Source organism: Pocillopora verrucosa, chromosome 5, assembly GCF_036669915.1.
Source record: "Pocillopora verrucosa isolate sample1 chromosome 5, ASM3666991v2, whole genome shotgun sequence".
NCBI lineage: Eukaryota > Metazoa > Cnidaria > Anthozoa > Scleractinia > Pocilloporidae > Pocillopora > Pocillopora verrucosa.
Genome location: NC_089316.1, coordinates 25,862,100 through 25,881,519, shown reverse-complemented (window position 1 = coordinate 25,881,519; position 19,420 = coordinate 25,862,100). Strand labels below are relative to the sequence as shown.

The window sequence follows — 19,420 nt, the reverse complement described above, 5'->3', positions numbered from 1 at the left end:
TGGGTATTAGCCCGGGAAATAACAATTTCTATTGCTAGTTTCGCTCCAGTGTATTATAAAATCAACTTTAGAGAGGTAAACAAACTAAAACCTGCTGTTTACGGTAAAATCAATTTGAAAATTTGCGTCAATGGAAAATAAAGATTTGCTTTGGATACTGGGTTTGATTTAGGTTCAAATTGTTTGATCAGGTATTTGAAATGTTATGAATTTGGGGACGGGAATTCAATTCATAACGGCTCGCATCGTTTCAGATAAAAAGCCCAAGACATTGAAAAAATACAGTTCAAGTATTAGTAACATATTTAACATAAAAATGTCATTTTATTTATTTCATGTTTTACCTAATTATTGTCGTTTATTGAGAGTCAATTTTTAGATACCCTCGATGATTAAAGTTGCTTAGAATTTTCAAGTGCGTTTCATATTTGGAACAGTTCCTGAAACGCAATTTTGTATTTTACATCGGCCACACACTTCTTACTAACTTTAAGACTTCTCACGGTTGTAACGTAAAAATCATTCAAAGTCTCAAAGCCACTTTCAGCTTGTTCGGTTGTTGGACAAACACTCGCTGCGCGAAAACGGATTTGACATTTCCATCTTAAAAAAATAATCAAAATATAACGTTACTCTTCACAAGTTCCCTACATTTTCCAGAGGTGATATGTTGAGGATAAACAAAAATCAACAGCTGGAGTTGTGTTTTCAAGATATATTACCAAATTCTACTAACTTATTTACAGGGCTAAGTATGGCAGCTAGAAGAGAGAATTGCTTATGGAATCTTGGGAGTTATCGCGTCTGGCTTGTTGCTAAGCAACAAACACGACTTGTGACACAAGATTTGACCACCCAATGGGGATCCGCGATCAGCTTGCACGTGAGAGAACGAGAAGTCGTCGCTTTGTGAACCAATGGCTGATCCAGGAACCTCTAATGAGGGGAGGGGGTGTAAACTTTTAATGAGAAAATAACGACAATTTTTTAACACTACAGCCTACTTATTTATGCAACTAAATTTTGCAAAACTTGTAAAAATTAAAGCACTGGTAACTAGCGATCCTACTATTCTGAGAATTTTGGTGTAACACAAACGGATGAAACCCAACGGTGGAGGGGAGGGGAGGGGAGGGGAGGGGAGGGGAGGGGAGAGGAGGGAGTAACGAACCCTACCCCACCCATCTCCCGAACATTCCCTTGGATTCGCTAATGTGAGTATGACTTTAAAAACACAAAATGGCACCGCGACTGCTTATCAAGAAAGTTAACTTAAATTAGGCCATCCTGCACGTTTTCGCGCACCCATATCATGTTGCGTTTTGTTTGTTGGACCTGCCAGCTCACTTTTTGATACGTGTATCTTGGCATATTCCATCTGTTTGATCTCTCGGTTTTTGTGGTGTATTTACACTGTAGACCAGATTAGGGAGTATCTATATCTCCAGCAGGATTAGTTGAAAAGATCACGTTCCTTCATTCTCATCACAATTCCCCAGGAATTCATAAAGCAATGTTATGAGAAGTTTGAAACTAGTCACAGCCCGCTGGTTCCCAACTGTGCGTAACTGAGCCAGCGCAGTTATCAATCAGCGGATTCCAGATGACAACACATATCAGTCAATGCGCTGCTATGGAAAATGACGTTGATTTTGACAACGTCACATCATTTGGAAGGACTCTTCTAAATAACTCATATATATTAGTGACATTTTGTAGGGAACCACGGCGCTTTTTAATTCGAAGTGCCAAGCTGCAAGGTATTCCTCTTCGATGGCTCTCATCATACGACGCGTATTTTAACAGACGGCGAATATGTCCACGATCTCTTCAAACCATGCATTTCTTCTTTGAGAGCTTTCTCTGTGTTTTCAGAATTGCAAGTTCTTTCAGGTGACTCGGATCCAGTTCCCTGTTGAGAAGTTGCGGTTTTTTCCGTTGCGGTCTCAGTACAAGAAATGGAGACCATGAATTGTCCCGCATACAAAAAAATCAGCGAACACGAGTGACAGAAAGACTTCCCGGGTAGTACCTGAAGATGGAATAAACATTTTGATGTCTCTGAAAGGCGGTGGTCTAGCAATATTAACCAGGAGCCATTGAAATGCAGGTTTATATCCAGAGCGAAGCATTGCGAGATTTTCGCAATTTGAAATGAAATGTCGAACAACACTGATGACTGAGAGGCAGATGAGAGGGCAAATAATTGTGCTCAGGGATGAGTAATATATGTTAGAGCTGAATATCCTTTGAAGTAAAGAATTCGAACCATAATTGCCAACAAGATTGACACTGCCCCCCGCCCCCCCGAAGAGACTTGATCTCAGTTCATGGAGACGTTAAATGAGAAGTAATAAGTTTCTATGCGTCGCACGGGGGGGGGGGGATGTTACAAAAATAATTTGGTTTAACTCAACTGAGTTTATATTGTAATTGGACACCGTAAAGAGAATCTAAAGGTGACGTTTCGAGCCTTAGTCCTTCATCAAAGCGAATCCAAATGGCCAACACTCAACTTGAAACGCCATCTTCAAATCAGTTCACGGAGGCCATTTCACATTATCAACTTAGCTGATAAAACCAAATTTCATTGAGATTTTAGTTTGCTCACGATTAGATTTGTATCAAGACGCTTTAAAATAACCATACTTTCAACCACTTCTTGGTTTCCGCGAGGATTGAAATAGAAATGAGTACTGGACGAGATCGTTGTTGTTGGGAGTAGTAGGCTAAAAGGGCAACGCAAACATTGTTGTTTTTTTCCTCATCCTGTTCCTCTTCCCCAACCCTCCCCTCCCCAGAGACAAAACACAGCAAACACGTCACCACATGTTACTACCTCAGGAGTATGAACTTGTAACGTTCCTACCCAGGCCACCTTTCCATCCAGCTCGGTCACTGGACAACCGGAGGCCTGGTCTTGGTAAGGTTCAATGGCTAACACTAAAGGCCCATGAGGTTCATCTGATATTGGAAAAAAAAGGAGAAAAAAAAATGTGGAGTTAATAGTTACTTGTTTCGCCACTACATACATTGCACTCTTATGCTATGACAGAGGGTAATCATCCGGCTATTCTCCAATAACACCCCATCACAGTTTCTGTGAAGTTACAACCTTAACAAGAATCATGCGCATTAGGTGCATCATAGTCACCGGGCAAATAGAGTAAAGATACGCGAATACGCGTAAGTGACGGACACGGTGGTCAAGTGGTAAGCACACTGAACTCTAAACCTAGAGGGCCCGAGTTCGAGACCCAGTAGAGAGATTGCGTCGAGTTCTTAAGGCAAGACACTCACTTTCACAAAGGTGACCTCCAACTTGGGAATAAGTCGAGAATGTCACGCAAAACCTGAAATCACGTTACGACTTACCACTTTGATTAGACACATGAACATTGAGCTTCACAATCGTGCACAGTGAGATAGTGATTCCACTTGATGTAGTGTTGTCGTATTCCTCTCCATTGATCTGAACACCTTTGAATAAGAAACTTCCCATTCTATCATAATTACCAAGAAAATTCCATGACAAATGTACTAAAGAACGACCTTTAAAAATCGTAGCTTATGTGATTATAACGAGGAAAGCACGGAGCAAGTGATGACATTCATATAATGGAGCCCACGCGGAAAGAGTTTCATATGCGCTTATCCGTACGCGAGTGATTCTCAAAATATTTTTGTATCAGCATTTTGACATTCTTGAACACTTGGAGGATCACGTAGCCTCTAAGTACGCGCATTAGGCAGAAATCACCAACTGCAGAGGTCAAGTGAATTGAAATGTTGCGCATGTAGGCTCATTGAAACTTTTCTATATAACGAATAAGAAATTTGGCCAACATAAAAAAGAAACAAAGTCTGCATACACACAGCAATTTGAAAGGAGAAAACAAGGATTGTTTTAACACTTCCAGGAAAAATATTTAAGGAAACTAACGTTTCTTTCATCAGACTATTTTATGTTTACAGTCGTAATCATTAAGATACTTCACATATCAGTCGCTCACCAAATGTGACTGGATCTGGTCTCAATGCCTGCATCATACTCGGGTTTAGTTTCAGATTCTCTACACTACCACAGCCTTCAGCGTTACATGCCGGCTGTCACACAATCAAGGATAACACAAAAATATCGGTGATGCCTGCAGATTACACAAGGGAGGGAACGAGGGAAAAGGGCCTGAAAGCCTTAGGAATGAATTGTAAATGTTTAATCACAGGGTTTGTAAAATGTTTGAGCATGAAATTCAATTATTCTTTCAGACTCAAGTAAAAGTAGTAAGTGTCAAGAAAGTGCCAAGTTGTGGCGGAGTATTGGTTGAAAGGGTTTGCACCCAAATTAAAACCTCTCCGCTCTCGCTCTAAAACTGTTTGCCCTTTTGAAAGGTAATCTGCGTGAAAGCTAACTAGCTTAAAAAATCTTATTTAATAACGATCACCTTTTCTTAAGGACTCTTTTTTTAAATCTTTCTTTCCATTTTAGTTTCTTCACGTATTGAAAATTAGTTTTGGAATCTCCAACGTCTGAGAAGGAAACTCAGAAATTCTTATTCTTACTGACAAGAAGTTTGCCTTTTAAAACCGATCGATGTATAATTATTCACAACAATGGATGACCATGATCATCTCAAACTTCTCAGCAAATTTCTACCATGCCCAAACCTCGCATTTACGAAAAGGATACAAGATTCCAACGAATCTTAACCAAGTCACAAACTCTTCTTTCGTATTCAGCGCGTCTCTGGGAGTCAGCATTAACCTTAAAAACACGTCAATGAAAAGTCTTGGAAAAATTGTGAATTACTTTTCAACAATAGACCTCAATTTCTATCGGTTTACCGGCTTCATAACCCACGTGGGAAGGACGTATGTCCAGAAATGCACGCGGTAACGAAAATAGGGGAAATTTGTCAAATCGTTAAATTCGCTTCGACGAATTTGACTGAAATTCGTCAAAATCGTAAATTCCGCCAAACTGATTTCGCTTTGACGAATTTTACTAAAATTCGCCTAAATCGTTAAATCTGCCATTTCGTTACTGCGTGCATTTCTGGACATGAGCGAAGTTGGGAGAACACGATAAAAGTTTGTAAATCACGAGCTAGAGGCAAGTTAATTACAAACTTTTGTCGAGTTCTCCCAACATCACAAGTGAGATATTAACCTGGTAAACCGATAGAAATTGCGGTTTATTGCGTTATTAAAATAAACTTTAAACAAAGCACACTATTTCCTATGGGTTTACAGGTGCAATAAACCATGGGTTTGGACCAATCAGGGCGCTCGTACTGTATATAAACCAAGGATTTTGACCGATCAGGGTGATCGTAATATCTCAACTATTTCATAAATCACCACTAGTTATTGTGTCGTAGGATACCAATAATGGATTTCGGAATGGGGTACGAGAAAAATCTGAGAAAACTTTTAAGACTATGAAAAATGCTCACCTCTTCGTTATGGTTATCATACACTGGTAAAGTAAATCTCGGCAAATTCATCGTTATCCTGGAGTAAGGGAACGAAATAACCATAAATACCGTGATTGACTTCGAGAAAGCAACATCAGCAACATGAAAAAAAAAAAAAAAAAAAAAAAATTCTCACCTATTTTTGTCATTTCCTTGAATATTCATCGCACCATCCGTAGTCAACTCTCCTTCTACTGCAAAAAAATTACCAAAAAACAAAAAAAATCAAAATAAGCAAAGAATTACAGCAGCAGAAACCTAGTAGGTGAAATATTCAACACTTACCAGAATTAGATTCATTACAGTTGCCAACACACAGGGACAGTTCCATGTCATTGGAGGTCTTGTTAACAGCATCAAACATCAGTAAACAATGAGATCGATCACTTAAAAAAAAATAAGATGAAAAGAAAAGACAGTTAGTTTACACTTGTGAGAGTCGTTCTTCACAACTTTCAGCGTCGCGTGATGGTAAAATATTCCCCTGAGTATTTTAGTCTGTCAGTGAGAAGTTACTGTCTACATTGTCAAGTCAACTTTTAGCAGGGTGTTGTGTAATGAGCTTTAAACGCCAGACACAAACATGTAGAAAATTGCCGTTGCTAAGGCTAGTTTGGGGAAACTAAGCGTTACGTGACAGGCTAGGTAACTGTGTAGCTACTCCATGTCTTCATCAGTAAACATTGTCACGCAAAACCCTAGGTGAGATTATCACGCATCTTACCTAGGGAGCTCTATAATCTGATAGTTTTCACAGATTAAGCTGGGCACTACTGTCACATCTATGGCCATGGTGACCTTGCGTGACATGTGACTGCTAGATCCCGTTGAGTAACGGAACTGAATGGAACCGGTCAAGCCCCATGGTGCCGCCGGATCGTAGCTGGGATTTTCATTGCTCTCGGTGCCTTGTGGGAAGCGATGAGCGCCAGTTATTGTTACTGTGATGTCGGTGGAGTGGCCAGGAAGGACTGGGAGCTTGGACTTGATTTCTTCCTCATCAAAACTGAAGAGTTCATCGAGTCCTAAGCAGAAGGAAAATACGTTTTGGTCAGCTTGCTCACCTTCACCTTCAACCTTAACCGTCGGACCAAGTATCTCCGTACGGATAAACGGACGTATTTTCTCAGCTCAACCGCTGACTATATTTTCTTAAGTATGGTTACGTTGTTGGCCGTTGAACTCCGCTTTTAAAAATAAGCAGAGAAGCAGCGGCCCAATTGTTTAATCAAGAGGGTTCGAGTTCTGGCCAGAGTGACTGTGTTATATTTTGAGAAAGAAACATTCATCTCATGTCGACAGGAAGCTGTTTGGGAAAAAAAAAAGCAGCTAAAAAGGCGCCAAGATAAATGGCAGGGAATGGTTAGAATCCAATATAAGCTTGCCAACTAGTAACCTTTGTCGCTTTATGGAACAAAGATGTTCAGAGCCACACGATCAGTGGATAGACAACACTTTTTCATCTACTTCTTGTCTTAACTCCTTATCGCAGTGAACGAAGACAATCTAGCATCTCCCTCATCAAACCTGCACTAATGACGATCACCTTCCCCTCCCCTGCGGCTATCCGGTGTGAAGTGGGTTAACTCCTTACCTTCCCCATCCTTGCTAGTAACAGAAATATTTAGACTTTCGACTGGCATCTTGCCAATGTTTTCCAGATTAATGGTCCCTTTCATGCTGTTAACAAAGAGAGGAATGATGGATTAATATCAGTATCTGGGCAACTGCCCACCTACCCCTCCCCTAACGCAACACTAACCCTAATTTGTTATCAATTGACTGTTGTTGAGTTAGGGGAGGGGTAGGTGGGCAGTTGCCCAAATACTGATATTGATCCGGAACGATCAACCATTATATCATTAACGGAGAACAGATAAGAACTTAACGGAACTAAGCCGTTACCAGGTTGCCATGGGACACGAGTTCTGCTTACAGCTAGGATCAGCTGATGAGACCGTTAAAACTTGTTCACTAGACCACTAAATAAAGCCCACTATTCTGGGACTCATTGTATTGCAATTCACGACTAGATGACACAGCACCGTCTACTTTCACTTTCTGGTAACGACTGGACAAATTAGATCTGAACAACTCGAGCGCATTATCCACAAAGCAATTTTAAAGACGACCCAAAAGATTACGGTGATCCACAATGTCGAACGCTGCGAAAAGCTCTGGAATAGAAGGAATATCACGCAGTTGCTGTTGTCAATGGCTTGGAGTACATCGTTCTGAACCTTCAATAATGCCATATCTATACTGTGATGTTGTTTTTATGCGGAGTGATGTGTTTCTTAAGCTGTTATCCTCAACATGACTGCATATTTTAGTTGCTACAACCTTCTCAACGCATTTGTACTTAAAAGTCAGGTTAGAGATGAGATGAAAGCCGCTAAATTCTTTAAGGAAAACGGAGCTTCTTGAACGAGGATTTCGCTTTTACACTCACCTCTGCCCAGCGTACAATGTAACCGCCGTGACAAGGGGCACAGATTGAGGGGTGTCAGGATCAGGCGGCTGACAACGGACCTTGGGAAGAGTTGTGGACACTTGGATTAGGGGCATCGAAGGAGTCACGTCTACAATCACAGGAAAGTCGTCTTTGTTCTCCAGATTTTCTTTTGTCAGCTTGCAGGTGCTTTCGACGCCGAATACTGTCACAGAATAACCTACCAAATATCGGAGTAATCATCTGATAAATTATTATTTAATTTCAAAACACGGTAAAGAAAATAGGTAAAGGGAGGAATGAAAAGTAGAAAGTTGGAAACATGCATGGCGTTGAAGTAAAAACCAAATTCTCGGGAATGGCACACAAAGAAATATATGATGATAAGTTGGGGGAATTAGCGGCACTTTAAACAAGATATCGTTGCTAAAAAAATAACTTAATTTTGAAATTAAGACGTAAAAATTCACACGGTGCATTTTGGTTAACAAGGAAATCGGAATTACGTGATGACAAAATGAGAAACACTTTTTTTTCCATTTCAGCGGTACATATCCCTCCGTTATCATTCCTTACCCCCTCCTTCCCCCCCCCCCGTAACACTATAATCACTAGTATCCCTTACCCCTGGGAACACTTACCTTCTTCCCTTCCGGATCCCCCCCCCCGTAACACTATTATCACTAGTATCCCTTACCCCTAGGAACACTTACCTTCTTCCCTTACGGATTCCCCCCCCCCCGTAACACTATTATCACTAGTATCCCTTACCCCTGGGAACACTTACCTTCTTCCCTTCCGGATTCCCTCCCCCCCTTCATTACCATGAAGAAATGTAAAATGGTTTCCGTGTTTACATAGCCTGATGTAAACACGCGGGAGGTTGGGAGAACACGAGATAAGCGTAGTGTTCTCCCAACCTCCCGCATGTTTACATCAGGCTATGTAAACACGGAAACCATTTTACATTTCTTTTATAAAATAGCTAATGAAAGAGGAACGAAAACCGTGTTTACATACGCTCATGTAAAATGGTTTTATGGCCAATCAAAGCGCGCGTACTGTTTGAATTATTTTATAATTACCAGTATTTCTCATCTGGTCTGAAAATGGCGGTATCCAGAGAAAAATGACCGCGTTACGATCCCTCCCCTACGGTCACACTTACCCCTCCCCTGTCCCTCCTTCCTGGTGACACTTACCAGTAATTCTCATTGACCCTGCAGAGGCTGGTATCCCGAGCAATATCACTGTATGAGGCCCTGCCTTTGGAGGTAGAGACAAACACGTTGGGTACGGCTCAAATTCAACCCCTTCAACACAAAGAATCTGCAAGGGGAGAGAATTACAAAAGGATTTGTGTTAGCAAGTCACAAAGCTCGTGAATCAGTGAATCAATATATTTATCAATCACCATATTTATGACCTCCTTTAAAAAGACCATAAAATGAAGGTAGGTTAATAATCATTTAAGTGGTTCTTTCCATTTTCAAACATGAATCAGACTTTTATACCGAACATGTTTTTGGAAAAATGGTGAGTTCCTTAAGCAGGAATGTAAAACCAACTTTTTCCATCAAAAAATTCAAAGATCAATTCTCCACACTGTCTGAAATATCTAACGACTAAAGCCCGTCAAGTTTTTCGATAACCCCTCAACTCCGATGAGTTATCAAGACAGACTTTCTTATAACAACATCAATACAAAATCAAGCAGACAATGGCCGAGAATAAAGAAAAATACCAATGGATTATTACTTGATCCAATACCACATTCTCTAAACTAACATCATAAGACTTGTATGGCATACAGTAAGGGGAATTGCTAAGAAATCTCGGCAGTGAAAGGGTTAACTGAAATACGCTAAGCCATTACATCACAGTTTTATGTTATACCATCTGAGAGACTCTTAATTCACATGGCATAGGATTGTAGACATCCAACGAAACTTGACCGATGTCCCCGCACACCCAAGTTGTATCTGCAGAGAAGAAACGCCCAATATATGAATCTTACACTCTAATATACTCATTAATACACCTGACAACACAATTAATAATAATTATAACAATGATAATTGTAATAACGATTGTTATTTTTATCGTCTTCTCCCCTTAAGCTGCTAAACATTTCTTCATAAACTGATTATGAGAATTTGGTGTTAGATCAAGATAACAACTTCTACCTGATAAGTTTGAGTTCTCTCATTACTTTTTTGCTGGATAATGTACAAGTAATGACAGTTAGCCAAGCCTAAAAGCGGAGCTCTTATCAGTTTATTTTCCAGCCCTTCATTATAATAAAAAAATGCAATAAATCTCTTCAGCACTGGCTGTAGAAGAGTTTCTTCAAGGGCATGTAGGGACCAGTCCAGGGTGTGGGGAGGCGGGGGGGTGGGGGAGAACTGACGAGGCCCGGAACCTGGGGACGATGTGATCAACTCGGATGCTAGTCAGCGGTATCTTCAAACAAGTAAATGATATCTTCTGTAATAATAATGATAACAACACCACCAAGAAAAACGACAACCAACAACAACAACAACTACAACAATAACAACATCAACATCATAATGACACCACCAACAAAAACAACACCACCAGAACCAACACCTACACTAACACCAGTAACAACAACAACTACAACAACATCATAACACCAACAACAACACCCACAACAATCACAAAATTAACATAACGACACCAACAACAACAATACTACCAGTACCGACACCAAAACCAGTAACAACATCGACAACAATAACAACAACAGAAACAACAACAATAACAACAACAGCAACAATAACAACATCAACAATATAACAACACCACCACCAACAACAACAAAAACACAAAACACAGTCTCACTTTTGCCTTTCTTTGATTGTTTAACTTTTCCTCTTAGAGATGAGAATATAAACGGTCCTGCTGATTCCGAGTCAGACGCTACAACTGATTTATTTCCAACAGGTTTCATGTGTAGAGGAAGAGGTTGAACTTTAAACGATCTGAAGTAAAGGAATGGAATAATTAAGAGGTAGAATTCATTGAGAATCGTATCGCCGTGGTACTTTTTTTCTTTTCTTTTTGTGGAACAAAATAATTTTCCTTGCTTTTCTTACTTGAAAAGACAGCTTACTAATTCCAATAAAAGTTACTGCATATTGCTTTCATGTCGTACAAACCTCTTACCAACTGAGTTCGAGCTCCGTACTGTAAGTTAAGGACCGAGTGTTTTTCCGCGCGGCTTCAAGGTAGAAGCGCCAAGCGCGCGGGCCTTAAATCCGTGCCAAAAAAACGAGGCTCCGTAAATTATGGCATGGACCGAGAAAATGATGTAAGTACGATATTTATTATGTCTCTGGGTTTAAATACAGAGCAAAGATTTCAATTCAAACAAACTTGTGAGTTTGGCGGGCCGTGCAGTAAGCATGGCCAACCAAATTGACCAATCACGTACTAATTGAGAGACGCATTGAAGCTGCTCAAAAGTTGTTCATCTTTGCTCACCTAACAAGAGGCATTTTAGTAAGGGGTATCAAAGCCATGTCTAAGGCATCAATTTTCTGCCCATCTGTTTCCTTGGGCGACTTGGGAGATCTAGGTGATCCGGTACACTGCTTGGCTGTACTCTCCAACAGTGAACATAACTCTTTCATTTCGTCGTCACTCAAATGGTCATGCATTGTGTGCAGTAAAAACGTGATATGCCTGAAAAGAAGTCATTTAATGGAGACATCGTCAGCATCTCTTCACACAGGCGGCCTCCGCCTATGGCATGTAACAAACCTAAACCTTGACTCTTGATTTCGAGCAGTACTCTGTCACAAAGACGCCATTTGTAGAGATTTAAAAGGGAACTAAACTGTCTTTTCTCTTTATCATTGAAAATGTCAGATATATACATATTTTTAATTTAACTGACTTATCTTTACGTAGTTCTTGTCGTTTGGTAGTGTATTAGACCTTTTTCAGCGGTTTCGGCGAGTATGCGTGGCTGGGTAGCTTTAGTGTTAGCGAAACACCAAATCGCGCTAATCAACTCACCGATGCCACCTCTAAATGGGCGGAGCGCACATTTCGCAAACGGACTGAGACGATGGCACAAAAGAACGAGTACCACAAAACGATAAGCTGAGTCAATTATTCACAAAACACCGCAATTCATTAAAAAAAAAAAAAAACCGTTGCAGCTCCGCACAAATTTGTCTTCTTCACAGCCATCGTTTGGAGGAGGAAAGAAGGCGTTGCGTGACGTGACCAATCAACATCTGCTAAAGAGACTACACAAATGTACAAACATTTGCTAACAGCGTTTATGTCACACAACACCGCACGTAAGCTAGAGTCACGCCCACGTTAACATAAGACAGGCTCTCGGTCAGCGCAAAAGCATGCGCGCGAAAAACAGCGGCAGTTCAACCTTTTCTCTAGCAACCACAACCGCTGTTCATCGCTATCACGCTCCTTCCCTCGTCTAGAAGTCTAGACCAAGCTGTGCTCATGTTTCTTGTACTTACCTAAACGCCCCGAAAGGATCTCCTAGCCGGCGAGCAGTGTAAATAAGCTCATTAAGAAGCCTGATTTGGAGAGCTGGCCAACCATTTGTAGCACCTTTATTCAAAAACAAGTAACAGCTAAGAATAACATACCTGTATCATTGTGTCAAATTTTTTAAGTTAACTCTTTCCAAAAACTGAAAGTGTTATTTTTTGCAGAACAAGACTGCAAGAGTACCACACTACACAATGCTCGTGCAACTTTCAGTACAAGACAACATACCTGTGGCAACATCTTTTTGATCGAGAGAAATTCTGTACCCCTCCAGTGCACTCATGAGAAATTTGTAAGACTGTATAGAAGAAAAAAAAAATCCTTTCATTTTTTCAAGATTCAACTTTCAATATACACTGTTGTGCTGGACCGGTATCGCAAAGGTCATGGGTTCAAATCCCGTATGGGCCTGAATTTTTTCAGGTCCTATTTTCAACTACTAGTTCAGTAGTGTTCTTAGCTGCGAGGATCTCTTAAATTAGTTCTTCACCGCAGTGCAAATATATGAATTTCACATATCTAAAATCATTATTCATCACTGTTGACATAATCGTAATTGAAAGGGGAAAAAAGTCCCTGGTGACTCTTTATAAACTGTTAAATAAATTAGTCTTCAATCAAAATTTATAAGAACAACAGAATTTTCACTCAAGAGTGAGGCCAACAAGGCTTATTTGCGCGCACACAAAATAATACGTAGTTATTGACTGAGTGGGAGGGCCGAACGGGAAAATACTTGGCTCGAGGTCATGACGTACGCAAGGTCTATGCGTCATGAACGAGAGCCAAATAATTATTTTCCCATCCGGCCCTCCCACGCAGTCAATAAGCATTTTTTCATATGAACACTGAATAAGTTTTGAAAAATTCGAAAAAATTGTTGTGACTTAAATGTGATGCGATAGACTGGCGCGTGCTGGAAAACCACAAAAAAAATCTACAATGAAAACAGTTTGTTAATTGTTTTGAGTTAGAACACGAAGCTCGCAATTCATCGAAAAACGTGACTTATTTTATTTTTTTTTTACTGCTCTCACTCATTTTTGGCGACAACAGCAAACATGTTTCCTCTTTTTTTTTTCGGCAACAAAGACGTACAAGTGCACTAGACAGCCTTTCTCCGGACCGGCTCATGTCAACCCGTCGAGACTTACATATGTTGGCTTTCAGTATGTTATGTTTATGGGATTGCACGAGTGGGGCCGTACAGGTCATAGGAAATAATTATTTACACCATTTATAAACGAGGTGCAAGTAAACAAATAAAAGTTATAATGTAAAAGCAATAGACTTTACATGCATTTTCTATCAGTTAACCTTTTAACTTCTCGAAGTGATTAACATGTAACCTCTCTCTATAATATGCATACATTATCCAGCAAAAAGGTAATGAGAGAACTCAAACTTATCAGGTAGAAGTTGTTATCTTGATCTAACACCAAATTCTCATAATTAATTTATGAAGAAATGTGTAGCAGCTGAAGGGGAGAATTAACAATCAAATCTTGGGAGTTAATCCCCAAGAAATATTAGGAGAATACAAGAAAATTTGCATTGCTTTTACAAACCCTTTACACCCTAACACACCGTAACATGAGTATGCATAGTCTCCATTCTGCACTCTATACATTTCCTCGGGTGCTGACAAGGAGAAGATACTGGTCAGTCTTTGGCGTTAAGGGGTTAAATGATCCCTTGTGGGTCACTAAGCTAGAAGACCAGTAAAACTTTTGTTAATTGCCGAAATTGAATAATATTAATAGAATGATGTTTCCTTACATAGAGCCACAGAGGATGTGGCATTAGTTGTGAAACACACTGCATGGCTGCAATTCGACTGAAAAATCCAGCCTTGCGTTGAAATCCCAGCTCATCATATAACACTGCTGCAGCACTGTACCGCTGGATCTAAATGTTGATAAAAAAAATCTTTATTTTCACAAACAATAAAAAAGATTGTACAGTGTAATCACTAAAGAAGATGTGAATATCATTGTTACTAGAAAAATGGAAAATTCAAGTGGCATAACTTCCAAAGTTTTCCATGCCACATACTAACTCTGAGTACAGTGTTACTGTCAGTTTTGTAGATTTCTTACCTTTTCTTGTTCTGTCAGTGAAACATTTACTGAAAGGGAATTCTGCAGTGCCACACTGGCATCAATTCGTCTCTGTAGAAAATCAAAGTCAACCGTTTTATCTAAGATTTCAAAAATCAGTTTGATATGTGGCCTTTGGAACATTTCTCAACTCTAGATCTCAGAATTTGGTTTGAGATCATTCGATGTCCTCTAGTTGATCATTTCCTTACTTCTCATAACCTTTCTACATGTTAATGATACTGTGTGGAGAATTTCATTTCTGGTCACTCCTGAGAGCGGATACATTAGCAGTAAACTCATCAACAACAACGTTGCACAAAGGTGGTATAAGCCTTCAAGCATGCGCCCAGTAACCCTGCTCAACAACTGTAAGGCTTGTGAGATTCAAGGTGGTGTGATGGCCAAGAAGGCTGTGGCACTCCTAACAAAATTTGCCGACTCACTCTGTTCACTGCTTTACAAGGGTTGAAAGGAATGAAAAAAGAAAAGTCTGCACTTGAGTCAGGCAACCCATCCAGCCAGAGCTAACCCTGGTTTCCATAGCATCAAGCAACTAAGAGTATCATAACCCCCCAGGATAGGATGCTTCTTCATCACAAGGCTACCCCCCAGTATTTCATCAGGCTTCCCAAACAATTCACCAGCACCCACTTACACTCCTAGGTGGGGAGAAGCATTGGGAGGGGAAAGTGCTTTGCCCCAGAACACAACACAGTGACAAGGCCAGGTCTTGAGCCCAGACCTCTCAAATAGGTTCAGTGCACTAAACACCAAGCCACTGCATTTCCCACAAAAGAAACACATGAATGAATTAAAACAACCCTGTCAATTCCTGGTTTTTCCATGTACAGCTGACAATTGAATGAACTTACACCACACAACTGTACCTTATAAGTGATTAAAAGCCTTGTAAACTTAAGATTAGCTTCTGTTTCCACAACAGCAGCACCTTTGACCTGCAAATGAAAAATGTGAAATTGGATTTATCTTTAAATATTTCAGTTTTCAAGCAGAGAGGAAATGAGAAGAAAAAGAAAACTACTCAATGGATATTGTTGAAAATATAAGTAACACAAAATTCTCAGAGACATAATGGAGCTGTCTAAGTTTGATATGAAGGCCTCATTTTATGAGATGTGCGAGACTAACTTTAACTATATGGTGACACTCAAATATAAGAGGGCCAGAAACAAAACCATGTTATTATTAGAACTGGGTCAAAGGTGCAGGACTATGCACTGAGAAAGAGCTTCTTATGGATCTGACTTCATTTAGCATCTAACCTGTAAAGGAGGACTAAATTTCAGGCTTGCATTGAATTACCAAATACATATCAAGATCACTAAGACAGAGGAAGCTCACTCATCAATAAGATAGAGTGTGCACTCATGCCAAGTGGCAGCAAAGACTCCAGTGCTTGTCCCAGTTAATGCAGCATGAGCCCACTAGGAGTATTACAACTCCACCGTGGATAGGATGCCAGTTCACCCCTCTTGCGTCTACAGATTTCTCTAAAGTTTGCCAAAACCCACTCACATGAATACTCCTGGATAGAGAGAGGCACTGTGAAAGTGAAGCTTTTGGCCCAAGAACACAACACAATGACTTGGTCTCAAAATGCAATCTCTGAACCCTTTACACCCCAACATCAGTATACAATTTCTCCCTACTGTTCTCTATACATTTCCTATGGTACTAACAAAGAGAATTTGTTTAACAATCAAAGCTTCTCAGGTTGGTGATCATTTCCTTTATTCTCATGACCTTAATGTTTGTTTTAGAGGTGATACTGATAGGAGAAAATAGTTACTAATCACTCTTAGAGGTCAAAGGGTTTACCCAGGGTCCTTTGCACTGAACATTTGAGTACCACATACATTAAGTATCCCATGCAGAAAGTAACTCAGATGAGTTGTAACTTGTACTGTCTGAATAATTTGCTTTTATCAACTGAATGAAAATGTAAATTGATCAACAGAAAGAGTTTTTTAAGCTAATATTTTGAGCATTAGTCCTTCACTTTGATGCTTCTATAATACCCCTAACTGACTTGCCATTTTTTTTTTTGAAAATTACCCCTTTTATTCATTTCTTAGCCCTTAACCCCTAAGAATGACAAGCATCTAGTTTCTCCTTGCAATATCACCACTGAATCCCATGTTAATGTCATGAGAATAGAGGAAATGATCATCAACTTGAGAAACCTTGATTGTAAGACAAATTCTCCTTGTCAGCACCTTAGTAAATATACAGAGAACAGTATGGAGAGTATGAATACTTACTCTGTTATAGAGTCTCAGTGCTTCTGAGAGCCTTTCTACAATCTCGTCTTCACTGAGTGCTTGTGGATTCCTAAATTTTGATTCATCTACATCACCTCCTAAACCATTCATTGTTAAATTCATGGAATTCGCTGCACATTCAATTGGTAAAATCAATGAATTCCTGTCCTTTTCTGTAGCAGTTCTGGTCAGTAGTAGTGATGCTGCACATTGTCCCTCCAATGCACCAGCAAGCCATAGAAGATCATTGACGACTCTTAAATGTTCTCCAGCAATAAGGTATTGAGAGAGAGCTTCTTGTGGCAAACCAGCCAACATACACAAATCTCCAGTGTATTTTTTGGACCTTCCAATAGTTTTTCTTTTGCTTGTCCTGAAAGATTAATTCAAATAACGTTGCTAAATGTTTACAAAGTATGCCCTTTTTGACAAGAAACTACATATACTAAGTACTGAACAAACAGTCAATTGGTTGCTTGTTACAGTGTAAGTCAATAAATTTATCAATCATTGATCAATCAATACATAGATTAAGCAATCACTGAGTCATACACTTACTGTGTACAATGCCAGTGCAGTCAGTCAGTCAGTCTGTCAGTCAGTTAGCTTGACAGAAATTCAATCAGTCGCACACTGCCAGACAGTTGGTTATTCAGTTTTTCAGTCAGTCAGGCAGTTGGTCATTTTGTCAGTCAGTCAATCATTCATTCACTCAGTCAGTCATTCAGTCAGTCATTTAGTCAGCAATAGTCAGTCAATCTGTCAGTCAGTCATTCAGTCAGTCAATCAGTCAATACTTCAAGTAAATGAATTAGACATCCAATGGATCAAGCAGATAATACACAGATTGACAGGTAAACAGAAAGATAGATGAATGGACCAAAGGATGAACAGATGGGGAGAGAGACAAACAGACCAATGGATAGATAGGCATACAAGCAGACAGACAGCCAGAGAGACAAACAGACAGGCAGAAGGCTATCCAGTTGACTCATCCGTTGAAAAGTACTTGATGAGCACCAAGTTATGAGATCATTACTGTGGCTGCAGATATACTGGATGAACAGTGAGTAGGTTCATTTGTAGGTTGTTATTATGCTGTTTCTTTCAATCAGCATGAATCAACCTTGGAAAGCTGTCAGCCACTTAGTCAGAACTTCAACCATTAAAGAGCCATGGAGTATAAACACCCCTAACTACATGTACTTAAGTTCAAGGTCTGTACCAAGGGCTCCCAGAAATCCGACCGTACAGAGCAGACCGAAAAAACAAGGTCAGTGATACATTTATTACCTCTCTGAGTTCAACTACAGGAGGAAGCATCCAGTTTAAACAAACTTTGGAATTACGCAATACAGTGAAATACAGCCTGCTAAATTTACCAATCATGACACAGATAAGTGCTTACTAAGAGACATAATAAAGAAAGAAATGGCCCATTGACCAGTAAAATTTCTGCACAGCCCCATACTACATTATGCATTCAGTTCTTGGACAGAGAAAACAGTGACAAAAACAATACATTGCCATTGGGAAAACAGATTTGTTTTACAATAGTAAGGGACTGTGCGGAAATTTTACCCCATTGACCTCTTAATTCTAAGACCCATTCATTCTTACCTGCTGTCATTCTCTCCTCCAAAAACTTCATGCTCTACCGGTGCTTGTATCAGGGTTATTTTATCAATCTTCTCTGACAGTTTACTGATCCTCTTCGATTCCAATACGTTAAACAAAGAAGCTACAAATTCTGCGAGGTTACTTTGAAGGTCTCCGGAATGATCTTCGCCTCTGATAAGTGCGAAATCTTTCCTGATCTTTGATTCGTCGTTGGACTGGCAGCCAAAGACGAAACATCTTGTGTTCAAAAGTATTGCACTAAAAGGATTTTTAATTTCATTTATCGCTTTTTCAAGCTTTTCTACCTCTGAAATCTCGGTGCACCATCCAACACAAATAAGCCCCAAGACTCGTTTGTGAAAATGAAAATTTCCCCATTCGGTGAATTGAGGACTGACCCTTTTCGAGTACCGAAGGTTTAGTGTCCTGATAGTGTTCGGTACCTGTGCGGTACGATACGTGGAAATTTCGTCGAAAATTGCTTTGAATCGTTTATCACCGATGTATCCCACAGGTTGAACAAGTATTAAGACCCCGCTATGGTCTAATAAGCTTTGGCCGAAGTCTATTCTCAGCATACTACAGGAAAATGCACTGCATATTTGATTCCAAGAAGTGAGAAGTCAGTACTTGTCCGCCATCTTGCGAATGCGCAATTAGTTTTCTGAATTGGATAGAGTGCGCATAATTTGAAAATGTGTCCCGCTGTCTGACCTCTGATCTTGATGAAGCCTTGCGAGGAATCAAAGAAGATTTTCTTATTCTATCTGTAAATTTTGATTTTTTTCCACCCCCAACTCTGAAAGATCTACTTTACTGGCTAACTTTTTATGATTGGACATCGTCTTTTACAATATTCTCTTTCTATGCGGAATTCTTCGTAAGTCACGCAATAGCCTCGTGATGTAACGCAAAGTCTTCGTCTTTCGCGAC

General features: G+C 39.9%; 1 protein-coding gene across 2 annotated transcripts; it reads right to left on the bottom strand.

The window, feature by feature from the left end:
* Window positions 1-332: 332 nt before the first annotated feature.
* Window positions 333-19,132, bottom strand: LOC131785579 (trafficking protein particle complex subunit 9). 2 transcript variants are annotated; one of them, XM_059102494.2, is made up of 22 exons: window positions 18,488-19,132; window positions 16,868-17,240; window positions 15,473-15,541; window positions 14,583-14,654; window positions 14,263-14,391; window positions 12,712-12,781; window positions 12,450-12,543; window positions 11,440-11,640; window positions 10,798-10,937; window positions 9,826-9,911; window positions 9,132-9,258; window positions 7,930-8,149; window positions 7,072-7,157; window positions 6,202-6,502; window positions 5,763-5,863; window positions 5,614-5,671; window positions 5,457-5,514; window positions 4,691-4,765; window positions 4,014-4,107; window positions 3,376-3,480; window positions 2,840-2,964; window positions 333-2,032 (listed from the first exon to the last, which is right to left on the bottom strand). In XM_059102494.2, exons 1-22 carry the CDS (start codon window positions 19,063-19,065, stop codon window positions 1,784-1,786), a joined length of 3,411 nt encoding a protein of 1,136 aa, XP_058958477.2. In that variant the 5' UTR covers window positions 19,066-19,132; the 3' UTR covers window positions 333-1,783. The 2 variants fall into 2 exon arrangements, with proteins under 2 accessions (XP_058958477.2, XP_058958478.2); XM_059102495.2 differs by having other exon boundaries at window positions 5,614-5,668.
* Between the last annotated feature and the right edge of the window lie 288 nt (window positions 19,133-19,420).